At 40.3% G+C, this 17,487-nt stretch overlaps 1 protein-coding gene across 3 annotated transcripts in view; it reads right to left on the reverse strand.

The window, feature by feature from the left end:
- The window catches only part of THSD7A (thrombospondin type 1 domain containing 7A), a 519,106-nt gene that overhangs the window by 179,873 nt on the left and 321,746 nt on the right, over positions 1-17,487 (reverse strand). For all 3 annotated transcript variants that reach the window (XM_019533950.1, XM_019533945.1, XM_019533947.1), the window contains 3 exons: positions 4,435-4,683; positions 2,232-2,413; positions 78-146 (listed from right to left, as the gene is read on the reverse strand). In XM_019533950.1, coding sequence (XP_019389495.1) covers positions 78-146; positions 2,232-2,413; positions 4,435-4,683 — 500 coding nt within the window. The remainder of the gene's footprint in view (positions 1-77; positions 147-2,231; positions 2,414-4,434; positions 4,684-17,487) is intronic.

Consider the following 17,487-nt stretch of genomic DNA (forward strand, 5'->3'; position numbering starts at 1 on the left):
CATAATTCCCCCAAAAGGGACAGTGCCTCCTTGCACATTTTTGAATGAAACATTAGGTACAAGACCTTAATACCTACCTGTTATTTCAAAAGTGATTGATAGAAGTGGAGCAGCACTAGACTTCGATGTGCTCTGAGACTGACTTTCTGAAATAACAGGGAAACACCACCATGAGTATGTGAGAACGGAGGTTTCCAGAACAGCCTTATTGAATTAAAACTAGATGTTATGAACTAAAGAGCTACATAGTAAACAAAGGCTTGCCCACTGCTAAACTTTGTAGCTTTTTCCCCCCACCTTTCCTTCCTGAATCATTCCCAGGTCTTAAATCTCATCATTTTAAGAGGCATTGTTTCTAAGAGTTGCAGTTCTCCTTCCACTGGCTTAAAAAAATAAAAGCAACTTCAAAAAAAAAAAAAATTCTCCTTCTACAGAAATGTCCCCAGAACTTGTAAAACCCACTTCACCCCTAGTTTGAGATCTTGAAAAAGTATCTCATGTTTATGCATCCAAAGACTAGTTATAGTTACATTTTAATCAGTTTTCTCCAGGGTATAGAAATTACCTCCTGATGGGTTCTGCATATTCCTGTTACATTCTGATAAGGCAGATTTCATGCCAGCCTAAGCCAGCAAGACTTTACAGGCTACAAACTCCTGCTAATCATTTTGAACAGGAAGCGATTCCAGATTTTACTGTTGATCACCCTTAGATGATCAACACCCTTACTCTTTACTTCGAAGGCAGAGCATCTAAACTCTGTCCCACTGAGGTGATTTGCCAAGAGCCCTGGAGCTACAGCATATTTTCATTAAATGAAGCAGCTTGAAGGCTCCCTCCTTCTGGCACATAGAGGGACAGTCCATAGGATGCCAAAGTCTAAGCAAAACTACTCCAGCAACAGTATTAAAATGGATGCTAAAACCCTCCACAGGCTGCACCTCTATATTAGGCATGAAAGTTACCTTGTCCTATGCTACAGTACTTTGTTGGATGTAGTTAAGTCACCTCTGTTCTAAATATTTAATGTGTATGCCATTCCCACGTTAAGGATGTCCCTTTTTCTGGACTATGTGGCTGTATTTCTTCATAGCAATGTAAATTTGCATAACCCAGATTCAGAATACAATGTTTAAAAATAATGTTAGAATAATGAACTAAATGCATTTAGCATAACTTATCTTGAAGGTTTTATGAATTATTAGTTGATAGACCTTCAGTATAAATTTACTTTAAATAATGCAAAATACTGCATATTAATATAAATTTATTCACTCAAGTTATGTTCTTCAAAAAAATATAATTATATCACAGAAGATATTGACATTTATTTTATGTTAACTATCTATATTTAACTAAGTCTTTGTCAGACTCAAATCACCACAGCAACTGGTAATTTTTATTATCCACATTAGACAGATTGTAAATTGCAGTAATAAGAACCAGGTATTGAACCCAATCTCACAAGCCTTTACTCAATGTACATTAGCTAGATCATAATATCTTCCTTTATCCTAAGAACAATTTTGAAACTCTCATTAATGTGTGTATCCTTGTTATACTGGGAAAATAACTTCCAAAGTTTTCTTCTCTTCACTTGAGGAAATTTAGGGGACACAACAGTGAGAAACTTTTTGGTTTCAGTTTGCAGAAGTTTTCTTCACTTTAACTTTGTTTCCTATGTCAATTTTTAGAAATACAATGCCATACAAATGTCAGGTAATAGGTCTGCACAACAATCTAGAATACAGTACTTTTCTGAGTCTCTACAGCAACTTCCTTTCTATATATTTCCATATTGCTTTTAAAGCTATATTTTTGTCTACAGTGCATGGGGGAGGGCGAGGGGGGATCTACAGATGCACGGAAAATTTAAGTGATTTTTACAAGGTAACACAGGAAACCTACAGAAAAACCGGGACTACAGCCCAGGATTCCCAGCTCTCAGTTATTTGTATCTCTTTCTTATCTTAAGCATATCCTTCAGTGAGGATAAAAACATTTTTCAAGAAATCTTATAATTTTAGTAAGGAACTGACATTTGAAGAATAGGGCACCGAATCCTTTTACAATTCGATATTTCCATTTCAATTAGATTTTTAAACCACAGATCACAGTAACCTATAATGAAATAAGGCACTTGTGACAGATAACAATGGAGGTCAGAAAGTTCTGGCATGCTGAAGTGTTCACTTGTCATAGTAATTCAGTTGTAAATGAATCAAATTTACCTTCTTTTTCCTTAAGGGTATTTAAATAGGAGAGGAGATTTTCATTAGCTTGCACACAGTACACTTCACGGGTCTGAATCCCACCTCCACACAGAGCTGTCTGATTTCCTCGTCTTTTGTCCTGTTGGCTAAGTAGAGGGTCAACACGGCATTCAGTCCATTCTGTAGTTCTCCAGCCATACCTGAAGCAAAGTAATTGAACCTTTAATTAAGTTCTTAAAAGAGTTAAAAACTTGCTATGCAATATTTGTTTGCAAGAGAAAGCAACATATCTTCACTCATCTTCTAAAAGTAGTGGACCCCCCCCCCAAATCTAGGATGCACAGCTATGCATTCAGTTTGGTATTCTGTGCAGATTGAACTATTTTTCCAACATGATACATTCTTGCATCACATCTTTAAAAGTCCTCCTAAAAATAACCTTTTCAAAAGCAAAGTACCATACTTTCTTGCATAAAACATGCCCCAGAATATAATACACACCTTGTTTTTGAAAGACAGAAAGAAGAAAAAAAGTTTTTTTTCCAGAGTTATGGCTGTGACAGAGCCCAATTTTCAGCTGACTCACCCTCCTTTTCCTGTTTAAGTTAACAAGAACAGCTAGCAGACAACAAAATCATCCTAAGAAAGATTATCTTGATTAGTGGAACATCGAGAACATTAAAAAGAACAGATGATTATTAACACTTGTAGAATGAAGAACAATGGGCTTTTAAGTCAACTGACTCCCTCAACTACCTGAACTGTAAAGTTGTTGCACTGCAGAGTAATAATCAAAGCAGAGTACTTCTACCCTGGACATAAAATCAGCTTCCCTACTCAAAACACGTACCCCAATTTTGCGGAGCTGATTTTTTGGGGGAAAGTATATGTTGCACATGAGAAAATATTGTACTTTGCTTTTGTAAAGGTTACTTTTAGGTTTACTTTTCAATAAGTGACACGTATTATAGGCTTAATTATTTTACTAGAGGGAAGGGGAAAAAAAAGTCCATAGGAAGAAATGAAATTTGATATACAAATAAGCTAACCTTTGGGCTTGTGACTCATAGCTTTATTTAGAATTAGGCAGCTAGAATAGAGCACTGTAAAACAAAATCATATAAGTATCAACAGTGAGAAACATGAGACAAAGAAAAAAAAGGAAAAGCCTCCAATTCCCCTTTGATAAGAAGCATAGTTTCTCTTGCATATCAAGGCAAAACTATAATTGTATGTTTTTTCATTAAATATTTCAGTGAGTTTTTAAATGCCTTTCCTGCAGCACTTGAGCTTCCCTGCTGGGTACTGATGAATGATGAGAAAATGTGAATTCTCTAATCAATGAGTGCACAGGAAAAAAGATCTGTGACTCCAAGTTAAAGCCCAATCAGGCTTATGAAGTGACATAAATGACACAGGATTCTCTGCTCAATAACAAATTTAAGGAGATATCAAGGGAACCATTTCCCAATGCTGCTGAAGATAGAAGATGATGATATTTCTCCTCTTCAGGGAAAATGATGTTCCACAATCAAACACAGAGCCACAAAATTTGTATCATCAAATGCCATTTCCCCAACACTTCTTTTTAATCAGATAGAGGAAAGGAACTTCTCAATTAGATGATGATGATTAAAGCAAGCTCCTGAATTTAAAGTGCCATTCCTCCTAGACTCTAAACAGGGTTAATTTATTTACTACTTTTTGAGTCTTTTCTCCTGTTTATTTAGGGCCTATATCTGCATTTGTTGAAGAAGCCCAATTCCCAATGAAATCAAAATGGAATTTTGGCTTTTCATGGAATACACATCCACTCTTTACTTCCTGCAACACCTTGTATGTGCTTATGCATCCAAGACGTCAAACACCAATAAGGTAGGGGGGGAAAAATCACCAATTAAATAATCAATAAAACTAATATAACATATCCTTAAAGCTGGTCCAAAGGAATGCACCTAAGTGTGTCTGTATGTATACTCTCCTTTAAAAAAATACCATTTACCCACTTAGAAATTATTTCTCTCTATTCACACTAAAAAAGAAACTTCATTATAACTGTGACTACATACAAATGCCACTTTTTAGTGATCATAGTATACACATATATGTAAAAACAAATGTCCTCATAATATCAAAACAGTCATTATGAATGTAGTCACCCATTCAAAGTAAACTGTTCATTTCATTAGGATTGAAAGAGCAGGAGTGAATTAACACTTACGTAACACATGGTGCCACACCATCTCCTTGAGAAACACATTGCTCAGTTTCTTCTAGTTCTGGGCATTCACCTTCACTGCCAATAGGAAACTGCTTAATTGTCCGTGTTCTCGTACGCTTTCCTTTTGGGGATGTCATATCAAAACAGGTTTTGGAACATGGGCTCCACTCGGACCACTCTGACACCTGGCAGTCCTTAGTGATCACACAGGACTGGAAAGTAATTGGCAACTTCTCTTGTTGGCAAAACCTGTAAGAAAGCATTAAGATTTTCAGCACATGTATTCACAAGCACTTATGAACAGGATAATCACTGCATCATACACTACCCTGAATGCACCTAATAAATAATTATTTCTGCATGCAGCTTGTTATGACTTATGCTGCAAGTTCTTCCTATCACCTTACTCAGACGAAACTATATTTGACTTAATTGGTTAAGTAAGAGTTGGCTAAGAGCTGCTTTATACGGCCAATTACATAATACCACAAATAAAAACAGCAGCTATTGTTTAAGGAGGTACTGGATCATATCTTAATTATATATTTTCAGTTACAGATGAGAACTGATGTAAAAGAGAAAATAGCATATGCTATAAGGGAAAATGCATCGGGTTTTTTTAGTTCTATGTTTATTTGGTTAGTTTTTCTTGGGGGGAAAAAAGAATGCAAGTGTGTTATCAACAACAGAGAAGCTCACAACGTGTCATGAAGATTACTGAATAGTCAAGGAGCACTTCCTCATTTTGAGATGATAATTTGCTATAAAATATTACAAATACATTAAATCCTTTCCCAATATTACTTTTCCATTTAAGTAATTGGTGTATTTCCACAGAAATGTTACATGTTCTGTAAGGTCATAAAAAGGGAAGTGGTAATGGCCCCTGGAGATACTCTTCCTATAATACTGTAATCCACACCATGACATGGAATATAACTGTACACTTACATTTCTTTCCCTTTGAAGTCCATTTTTCCATTCCAAATGTAACTGGCTTCACGCATTAGATAAACTTTTAATAAGACATATGTACCTAAGTGCCTATACATTTTTAAAAATGTACAAGTTAAATAGGGTTTTTTTGCTTTTTAGGTTGATTTACAATAAGAAAAAATATACAGTAAAAATAAATTAAACAGCTCAGAAGATTAATTCTTCAACTGAAGTTACAATATATACATATATAAACATGTATATCATGTTAATTTTAGTATACACAGCTGCATTTTGAGATAGTTATAACTAGTTTACCTACCACTGCATATAGCTCAATCAAACACTATCAAGTCATTGGATGACACTAAGATGTGGGGAGAAGTGGGCATGCTAGAAGAGAGGGACAGGCTACAAACAGAACTGGACAGGTTACAGAGGTGGGTGGATGAGACTAGGATGGGTTTCAATACTGACAAGTGCAAGGTGCTGCACCTGGGGAGGAAGAACCAGCAGCATACCTACAGGCTGGGGAACTCCCTTCTTGTCAGTACAGGGGCGGAAAAGGATCTTGGAGTCACTGTTGATTCCAAGATGAACATGGACCGCCAATATGGGGAAGCAGTCAAAGGCTAACTGCAACTTGTCATGCATCCATAGATGTATCACAAGCAGGTCCAAGGAGGTGATCCTCCTCCTCTGTGCGACATTGGTCAGGCCACAGTCGGAGTACTGCATCCAGTTCTGGGCACCACACTTCAGAGGGGGATGTGGACAGCATGCAGAGGGTCCAGAGGAGGGCCACTCATATGGTCAGGGGGCAGCAGGGCAGGCCCTACAAGGAGAGGCTTCAAGACCTGAACTTGTTCAGCCTCCACAAGAGCAGGCTGAGAAGGGATCTGGTAGCCATCTATAAACTTGCCAAGGGAGACCAGCAGGCAAAGGGAGAGTCCCTGTTCCCCCTGAGCACTACCAGCCATAAGTTGACTGAGACTAGATTCAGGCTAGATATCAGGAGGCACTACTTCACAGTCAGGGGGGCTAGGAGCTGGAACCAACTTCCAAGGGAAGTGGTGCTCACTTCTACCCTGGGGATCTTCAAAAGGTAAGTTTAGATTAGATAATCACCTAGCCAGGGTCGTTTGACCCCAGCATCCTTTCCTGCCCATAGCAGGGGAGTCGGACTTGATGATCTGCTTAGGTCCCTTCGAACCTTACCAACTATGAAACTATGATATAAGTCAACTCTTAAATCATTGCTGGTTGTATTATCTCATTTGACAGTTATTTTAGGGGTGAAACACATGCACATGCGCACACACACACATACCCCCTCTTTCTTCAGTCCAAAAACCAAACAAGTAGGGAATTAGAAAAAAACTGTTCATAAATTTTACATTATTTTACAATCATTTCATATAGTTTTTATGCACCTTCAAAGAATTTCTTACTGTAAATCCTATTTTTATAACATCAGGAGCATATATATTAATTCTGAACCTTCTAATGAATGTGAACAAGAACTGTGTTCCATGTGAATTCTTTTATGTACAGTGTTCATGAATCCTTTTTGATGGAACGTGCCGATACCATTATCTTTCTGAGTCATCTACTGATCTGAATGGTACTTGTAAATGATATGAGAACAGAAACTATATACATAAAGAATAAATGTATCTATAAATCACATTTTTACCCATACTGTAAGAAAAAATAATTTACTCCAAGTAATATTTGTGTCTCAGCCTTACATGGAACGAAAGGTATGGAAATTTTGGTGGGAATCAATAGCAAGATATGACCTATTAAAATGACAGAGCCAAATAAAAACAACACTGACAATATGTGTTGTACCCTCTTGGCAGCAGATGAGTCGAAAGGTGATTTCAAATCACTTTTACATCCTTATTGGTTTGGGATTCTGTGAGATCTGGCATAAATTAGAACAGCGAAGACTCTTTCTTCATTCTCCTGCTCCTATAGTACCTGGGAGTAGTGTAGGCTTTGATATGCCCTATGAGGCTGCCATCTTGTCCATGGCCTACTTGTACACAGGGTTTATGCATAGTACTATTTATAGTAGTCCTATATAGCACTTAAGGCTGCGAAAATCTACGCTATCTGGATGTTGGCCTTCTACAGCTCTCATATCCTTTGCAATGTTGCAGTAGCATTACAGGTGATGTAATCAGGGCCAGAAACCATGAATTTACCATTTCAAGCAGGACAGTAACTGATTTATATATGAAAACAAGAAAAATGATTCTAGTCAGCAGACTTTGCCACTGGATGAGCATCACTTTTACAGTGCAATTCAGCTTTGACATCTAGTACTAAAACAGCACAAATTATTATCTGTGAAACCCCATACTTAATAAGAACAAGAAAGAAAGAAAGAAAGAAATACAATGGATTATTGCGCAATGTTTTTAAGACTACAACTGATATAAACACAGGCTGAAAATTAGAACTGAATAAAATTTAGAATTTCCATCCCATGGGAAATTCCAGCATTTCAACTTTTGTTCCAAACTGGAACAAAACATTTAGACATGCCCAAAATTGAACAAATTCATTTCACTTTGTTGAAATGACCTGAAACATCAGTTTGAATTTCCCATTATGACACACTAGCTCATGAAACTGGTTCAATAACTGGATGTCCATATTCTTTTCTATAGGATAGGCTGTCTTTTCTATGATCCATCAAAAGTCATACAACTTCTTGGAGGCACCATGGCACTAGGTCAGAAGTAAATCTGCACTGTGGGATAGACGTAGTTTTCTGCAGATCTTGCTAATAGGGAAGAAAAGTCCTGAATCAGAATTCTTCTCAGACAAGGTGCTGATAGAGATTCCAGTTTAATATTTTATTAACCCAAGCATTTTAGGTTAGTTCAACAACATGAATTAGTGCGATCATTCATGAAAATGAGTCTGATTTAAATACAAGTAGACCCAATACTATGTATTTCATTTCTTTCTGAAAGAAAATTTTAAAAAGCAACAGTTAAATTTTCCACCAGAAAATTTAAATTTTACTGAAGCTGCATTTTCAGTTCTGTATAAAATAAAACACTAAGACCTATTTCACAGGAAGTTCTGAATCCACTGAAGAACATCTTTGTCCATTTGCACAAGATCCCATGGGTAAGTCAACTATGTCTCATGGTTCATTATATGAAAAAGCTGCTGATAGAGCTAACAAAATTAGAATGCCATTTTAACCTTATCCATTACTAGATCAACCAAGATCAATACAAATACAATTATTTTCAGATCTGGGCTTGACCCTCCGTGACTGAAGGGTGAAAGCAGAACTAAAGATGGTTCACCCACTATTCTATCAAGTTACCATTCCCATTATTTATTATTACATTACTATTCTCAGGAAACAGAAGCAGCAGCTATAACGGGCCCAAATCACAAGCAAATACTTAAAAAAAAATATAGTAGGGATCAATCTTTTAACAGCTGTTAAACAGATCAGACGTTTATTTCTCTTGGTCACAATGCAATTATCCTCAAAGTAGGCTAAAATATATGCCTGAGAGGTTTATATTGCTGGCTACTAATACTGTGAGCTGTTAACACTGTTTAACTAGATTAACGGACTAAAAGCAAACCGACTTGGTAACCCATTTCTCTAGGGTGCCTGCATACTAACACCCTTCAATATTTGCAATTTTATCTAAGTATTGACAAATAACTGCTAAATTACTGACACACAATCTTTTTACTGTCTTATTAACCTTTACTTTTCGTGAAGTGCCACAGCTTGTTACAATTACTAAAAGGAGTAGGATAAAAGTAAATTAATGGCTGTGTCTTGCTTCAATATTTGCTCTTCTTTAACCAAATTAGAAAGCAAACTGTTAGGCCTAATTGCAAATTGCCACTATCAAGACTTTTCTTTCATTTTGTAAGCAGAAAGAAAAGACATTGGATTTCAAGACCTGTAAGTCTCAGTGCTAGTGTAACAGGTCTAAGCTCCCAGTGGCAGCCAATCACACCCCCTGGTGGCCATATGGCTCATCCTGCCTGGCTCAATCTCTAAAGTAGGCCTCCCTTGATTACTGACCTGGCACACCTTGTTCTTATTAAAGATTAGGGAAGGGAGCTGCCCACCGGCCTTAGAGTGAGCCCGAGTCCATTCAAGTCACCAACAGGTCCCTCCCAGACCCTACTGGTCTAAATTTGCCATTAAGTAAAAATGGACCCTTTCAGCCCGTCTGTGCCTCCAAGGCGCTGCAGCCTTAAGAACTAATTACATTGCTCTGAACCGCCCCTTACACCCTAGCCATGCCTTCCAGATGTCACTGTATCATCATTCTCCCTTGTAGCCTTGGTCCCTTTTTCTCTTGCTGGGCCTTTTACTTCAGGGCCATGGTACTGGACCTGGCTTCAGGGCTGGGCCCCTGTCTCCAACCCTCTTGGGTGCTGGGCCTTTGGCTCCTATCCCTTCCAGGGCCTTCCTTGCCCCTCTCAGGTGCTGGGCCAGTGACTTCTATCTCCAAGCCTATCCTTCCCAAGGCCTGCCTCACCAGGCTATGGGCTCACCCACCCCCATTCCCACTCTTTGGGCTTGCTGCCCTCTCCAGTGCCAAGTCTTTTAGGCTCAGGCTTAGCCCCTCTTTGGGCTCACTGCCCTCTTGTACTCTGGGCCCTTTGGCCCCCAGCTCTGCCATTCCCCAGTCTCCAAGCCATCTGGAGTTTTAGAAATTCAAAAAATTGCCCACCTCTAGTTTAGGAGAATTAAAAATGTTTACCTGTATATGGACAAAAACACTGTTAAAATAGCCTTATTATATACACATATTTATTCTGCAATATATAAAACTATTTTCAAGAGTTTTGAATATGTAAAAAAGATAGAAAAGTGTATAGAACAGCTAGTACAGTACAAAAGAGGTCAACAGCATTTTCCTTCCATTTTCACAGTTTCCTACTGCCTAATTGGATCCTATTTCTAATGAGCCAGCTATGAACGTATTCCTGAAATTAAAAGTGCTTTAGACACATTAATTTACCAGGCACTTTTATTTCAAAGAGGGGAAAAAGTCTATAACTACTGGTCTCCCCATTTTGGAGATGGATGATCAGTGGTCTCAGCTCAGGTTCCATGTTTAATTTTTACTCTTGCAGCAATAGATTAATAATGTATAGTTATTTGCCTGTATACAGCCCACTCTTAGGATAGCAAAGCACTTTCAAAACAGCAATCAAATCCCTCAGCAGTCTTTTAAGGTTGGTTTCTGTAGGTAGGTCATTGGAAAAGATATTATTTACTGCCATAGCATCACACTGCCTTGTTGCTTTGCTAAATGGAGCAAATATTGTAGGAAGTTTGGGCATGCCTGCCAGCGAGGAATCATGACTTAAACACGGTATTTAGGCCCCCTCTACAGGCTACAGGTATTGTGTAATTAACTAGTTATTTGTGCAATTACCTTGAGACCAGTTCCATGTGCAAAGTGCATATCACTCCATAAGAAGCTCCGAAGTTATATTTTGAAAATGTGTACTAACCTTACAGCTTGTTGCTATTGAGCTTCAATTTGCAGGGTAGCAGAGTGTCCCCTGCATCTGGGATCCCCATTAGTTGCCAGGGTACTCAGCCACAGGGGTGCCCCAGGCTCAGCTGGGCCTGGGAGTCCTGCAGCTGAGGGGACTCTTAGCTCCAGCAGCATTGCTCCCAGTACCAGGACCCAGCAGGATCTCAGCAGCCACAGGGTACTGCTGTGTTCTCCCAGTCTCAGATGGGCATGGAGACCATAGCTGATGTGATACTCTGTGGCTGGAAGATCTCAGCAGCTATATCCCTCAGCCACAGGGGTACACGGGACACCCCCATAGATGGGAGCTCCTCAGCTGAGCCCAGGATCAGGTTTCCCCTGCACCAGCAATAAGGGGTGATGGGATCTCATATACAATCCCGCAATCGCACCTCCTGCCATGCATGTGTGATCCCATGTGCCTTAAGCTGCATGGATAGACAGGCCCGTAGTATAGTATTCATACAATTTAAAAACATGTAGTGGTTTTATTCAAATATCATGAAGAGCTGCACTCGTTATCTTGGCCCAACTAAGGCAGTAATTATTGCCAATGTTGTCTTTTTTTTAGTTTTTAACTATTTTACTATTTCCAGTAACAGTTTATACAAACTACCTACAAGGAGTATGCACTGATTGACAGAACAATTCACTGATTCATCAATATTCTAATAATAATGAACATGTTTTCTCAATGAGTAAGCTACTGTGACTCATTTTAATCAATGAACTACTGGTATTTTAAAATTAATGTACAATTAAGATTGTTGAGGGTTTTGTCATGCTGTATTGTGACCAGTATCAGTAAGGTATAGGGGAGGAAGAAATGCTATGCAGGTTTACAGGCCAACTGGGCAGTTCACCTAAGTGCTAGAGAACTGATTACAACTTTAGGATTCTCTTTGGCAAGCTGGAAGTTAAATTAGTACATCTGGCCAATTTAAGGACTAACATTAGTAGAAAGATGCCTTTAACCTTTAACATTTTCGGAGACACAATTCTGCAGATCAAACAAATTCATCTGGGGCTGTTCCCATTACATTGACTGTTCTTGATGTTCAAATACAAGAAAGCTATGACATGGGGCTTGCAACTTCAATATGTGATTTCACAGTGGGGCACACACATCACTCACAATAAAGTCAGTTTATTCACCAGAACCAGAAAAGAATTAAAACTTGCTTTCCCTACTGATACAATATAGTAGGGTACCAAGAAAAATGAAATCAAAACATCTTCTTGGTAAGTGTTTACTCTACATTTTACTTTGCCCTCCTTTATTAGCTATTTTCAGCATTCTCATTTTTCTTGTTTGGTGTTTTCTCACCTATCACTCACTATTTTCATTCAGTACATATATTTCCTTGGCCTTCCAGGTCACTTACATTTATTTTTCCTCTAGCTGATTTCCCTTTTGATTACATACAGATTGTTGCATTGTTCTGAAAAGAATAACATGGCTAGAATTCAACAGGGAGATTTCTGCCGACATAAACATTTGGCACTTATGAGATACAAAAGCAATGAGACCTTAAATTCTTTTTGGATCTGTCCCTAAGCAACTCTTGAGGGACTTAGGTGTAATTTATACATTTAAGTTAAAAAAATGTGGGTATAATCTCACCATTGTCTTTGGAGTGGGAACAACTGTGCCAGGATGCACCCAAGCACAGCTGATTCACTTCACTGGCATCTACAGATGTTGTCCAGGGCTGTAATCCCACAGGGTCAGGCTCTTGCCACTCCTGGGGCTTCAGGGATCCAATCCTGGAGAAAGACAGCACCAGATACCATGCCCTGAACTGGGCCGCACATCTTCAAGCGAGGAAAGTATCTGCAAACAGTGTTTAACATTGCAGCCTGCAAGAATGGAGGAAGTTCCCTTGCTTGCAGATGCACACCCCGAGTTGGGGTTCAGCAGTGTGATATACATGCCACAGAAATCCTCTGCAGGGGTACCCAGGGTGCGTATTTGTAAATGTGGAGAAGGAACCACCCCCTTCTGTGCTTGTAGTCCACAGTGGGGAATGCACAGCCCAGGAAATCCCTTACAAGGGATTCCCAGCATGCATTTCATGATGCTGTGCCACACATCTATGAACGGGGGAACCCACTTCTTTCCTGCTCCTTGCCTGCAAGGGAATTCCTGGGGTGCTTATCTGCAAACACTGACAGGAGACGCCCATGGAGTTTCCTGCTCTGCACCTGCAGACAGGGACTACAGGCTGGTGTCAGGTGCCCAAAGCCATTGTCAGGCAGGATCAGGTCCCTGTAGTCCTTGGGGTGCCTGCTCAGGGCAGCTGAAGAGTATAGGGAGCCTTGGACTGCCCACAGTCTTGTGCCATAAATAAATGGGCGTTCATTGTAATTAGGCAGCACAAACTGTTATTACAAATTGTTGCAGCTACAATTTTGTGTATTTGGGGGGTGAAAAGGGGAATGGACATCTGTCTGGCTGGGTTTTGTGCCACCCTAAAAATATGTATGGAAAAGCCCTGCTCAACCTGGTGGTAATTAAATTCCCTAAGTGCCTTAGGTTCAGACTTTAAATCACCAGATGTTTCCTTCCTCATGCATAAACCCAGTTGGCATTATAAAAAACAGGTGTTCTCCCACTTAAGTCCCCAAAGATCACAGTTTGGTACATTTTCTTAGAGCACACCTAACACACACTCAGAAGCAAAACATAGTGTTGGTGCCCTCCATTTCATAGAATGCCTTAGTAGTCTGAACATTCACCCAGGAAGTCCTTCTATTGCCTGATGGACTTCAGACCCATATCTGTTATCTCCTTAGAGTATACCTTCAGCCCCAGCCTATAGGCTGCTCTCAATGGTGGAACTTTTCAGTCCTCTGGTCAAGCTGTTTCAATGGGTAGACAAGAATTAAAGATCTGTTGGATAAAATATGGAAACAGTCCTGAAAGCAGGTACTGAAACTTAGTATTCTCATTCTTCTTGGGTGAATGTCCTAACCATTCGGCTATAGGGACTTGCTCTGCCTCTCCCTCTTGCCCAATAAATCTTGAATTCATTTACGTCTGGTGGAATAGCTTCAACAGATGCGGAGTGTGGAGACTGTGCTGAGGCATCAGTAGCCAGATCAGGGAAGACTCCCAGGGCTCAGCACCCCCTCTCTATCCTCTATCCAGGGTGGCCAATCCAAGAAAAAAAAATAATGAAAATTTGCCAACTTCTTCCTGAAAACCAAACTGTTTTGCTGATGTTTTACATAAACCCTGTGCCAGGCCCTGGATGGCAATAACAAAGGCTAGGTTCAAATTCAGCGGTTCCACAGCAGCTTTCTAAATGTAGCTTCAGCCACCACCCAGAAATGTAGGATAAACACTTTTAACTGGGTATTCTAACATGAACATACTTCCCCATTCATAAACAATGTTCAACTAATGCAGATTTTATTACAGGAGGAAAGGGAACAAACACAAGACCCTCAAGAAAACCTTAACCATTAAACATTAAATAAACCCAAATGTTAATAGCCTCAGTCTTGACTGCAACAATTGTTTTAAATCATGCTGACCCTACACCAACTTGAACCCACTTCCAACCTTACCACTGCTAGCCCCATTTCCCCCATCTCAGCATACACCCACCGCTTTTCCCTTTTCCCAGACCTGCAGCTCTGTCTCAGATGTACTGCCTCTCTCCCTGTCCCACCCAGTGCCTCAGACTGGCTTGGGCTGAGTTGCTCTTCCTACCTTCAAGGCGAGCAACCACTGCAGGTAGGCAAAGGCTGACACAGGATATAGTGGCAGCAAATGGCTGGGATGGGGGCTGAGGCTACAGAGGGCAACAAAGCCCTGATGGAAAGCTCCCTGCAGGGCACCAAGCTCTGCTCCATCACTATTTGCAACCATCCTTATTCTGATGACAGATATTCAATCAAACTTTATTTTCTAAGTTTTACACACTTTAGAGATAAGCTTCTTTAGGTTTTTTTGGACTATCTGTAAATTTATAGACATTTGGTAACTGTCTCCCTACCCCACTCTCCAGCATTTCTGTCCAGGGTCCAAAATTTGCTAGTTAGGTCTCTGTTCCTGTGGAAATATCCTCTACCCTTATATGACATTAAAACACCTCTGAAGGCCAATTATCCGACTTCGGGGCGCATTCTTTCAGCGCAAAAATTGTAAGGGAATTACAAAATCTTACATTGGCCCAGGGCTATTTATATTGCTAGCAGTGATTCCAGTCCCTGTAACAGCTCAGGCCTGGGAAAAGATAAAAATACTCTAGAACTGCCTAAATCCAGACAGGTTCTTTTCTGTGCCACTAGAGTATATAACGCAAAATCCTACTCTTCACTATAACTATTATAGGTTACATTAAGATGGAAAAAGAGGGACTGTTCTACTCACTTTTAGTTATTTGGCATGTTTTGCGATTGACATTTTAGGATTATCCAAAACAGTGGTGCCCAACCTTTTTGGGTGGGTCTGATGGGCATTGCCTGGTCAGTTTTCAGGCCCGATCTGGCATTCAGAGCAGTTGCAGCAGGGTTCCATCAGACTGCATGGCTCCATGGCTTAACTCCGACCTAGCCCTGCAGGGAGGAGGGGGCATGACCCAACCCCAACCTGGCCCCACTGGGGTTGAAGGGGACATGATCCAGCCTGGCCTGGCCATATGTAGAGGAGGAAGGGAACATGGCTCAGCTCCAACCCAACCCTGCAGAGGGGACAAGAGAACATGGCCCGGCTTGGCCATGGCCCGGCCCTGTGGCAAGGAATTGGAAGCAGGGGGTGGTGGCCGTATTGCCACTGCTCCCCCTGCTGCCAAATTTCCCAACCTGTGGGGAGTCCTGCGGGCCAGGTGCCATGACTCTGTGGGCCTCTTCTGGCCCATAGACTGGAGGTTGGGTAACCATGATCTAAATGAATAGTTGTTGCAACTGATGATATTACACTATTTATTTTTAATGCCAAAATGCCAAATTTACACTGCCACACAGGAACATAGTAACGGTCATTTTGGAGAAGGCCCTAATAATTCAGAGGAAGATGCAAGACTCCAAAAATAAACAGATGTGGTATAATTGTCTTATTCCTTATAGCTGACAGTTGGTTTGTGATTCTGCTACAAGCAATTTCTATTCACCCCCTGAACTGTTTTCCCCATTAACTAGTATAAACTCTAGCTACTGTTATCCCTTTCATGTCCTCATTGACATCCTGTGGCAATGAATTTAACAATATATTGGGTGAAAAAATATTTCCTTTTTTACCAGCCTGAATTCACAATTTTTTGGTTAAGTGAATGATTCCTCATTCTTGCACTGCCTTCTCAATTCCTCCATTGTTTTTATAAATATTTTAAATACTCCCTTCTAATACCACTTATTCAAAGTAAAGAATCTCTGTTTTCAAACTCTTCATGCATTTGTCACTATCTCTGAATCTGCAATGGTGGATCTGTACTACACATATAGTATTTCTAATATTGATTTATATAAAAATGCATGTATAAAATTATATATTTTGCCCATCTTGTTCCATAAGTGCTGTAATATCACTTGCTTTCTAGAACTAGAGCAGCATGCTTCATAAGCTGTTCACAATGACACCCAGTTTGATATGTTGATATAGAACCCGAGGACATAGCAAGCTCATTTTTTTCCCCTCCAATGTTCACTAGTTGTTTTGTTTTTTTTATCTTCCCTGGAAGTCCAAGAGAAAGCATCCAAGATACTTGCTAGATTTTTTCAGAGAGATAAAAATGGAGTCAGTCAAAGACCCCTAACTATCCTAACCCTGCTATCCAGTCTGTACCTCTGTTGAGCAATTCCTTATGGTCCACCATATCAAAACAGTTGTGGCAGTTTGGCAGTCTGTCTGGATTCTCAATGGTTTTATAAAATTTTCTGTGCCACTGAATGCCTTAGTGAATCTGGAGTCACCCATCTGCACAGTTAGATTCAGACCATGAGGGCTCCTTGCTGGCTGAACCTGAACTGGGCCAAGTGACAGTGGGGAAAACAGGGGTGGACAAGTGGTGGTTGGCTGAGAGCTGTGCTAGAAGAGTCCTTCTTGGCTCCTCTGCTGCTGATGGCCATGCCCAACAGGATCCCATACCTCCAGATTCTGTATTAGGTCCCACTCCTGAATTCCCTGGACCCCCCACAGGCTAAAGGGAATGGCTTGGTAGGCTGGATCCAGCTTGTGGGATGCATGTTTGATGCCCTGTGTAACAGGAAGTCAAGGGCTCCTGTATCTTTAAGAAAGAGCAGAAAAGAGAGTCCCAGGCTGTTACACAGGGGTTAGCTGGAGGAGGAAAGGTAGCAAGGGAACAACTGCAGCCTAGGCACAGTAAGCTGCCCATTAAGGTAGCTGATGAAAACAGCCAGAAGGGGAGGAGCACAGGGGATATAAACCTGGGTCCCTGAGACACAGGGCAGTGCAGCCCTGAACTTTGCAGAGACAAGAGCTCCCACCAGCTCTGGTTGGTAGGGAATGGAAGATACTCCCAAGGGTGGGCTGGCAGTGGTAGGATGACCTAGAGGAGGCACTGTGAGTTAAAACGTTGCTTGAATTTTTGTTCAA

Source organism: Crocodylus porosus, unplaced genomic scaffold (assembly GCF_001723895.1).
Source record: "Crocodylus porosus isolate Cpor-Errol unplaced genomic scaffold, CroPor_comp1, whole genome shotgun sequence".
NCBI classification, from domain to species: Eukaryota; Metazoa; Chordata; order Crocodylia; family Crocodylidae; genus Crocodylus; species Crocodylus porosus.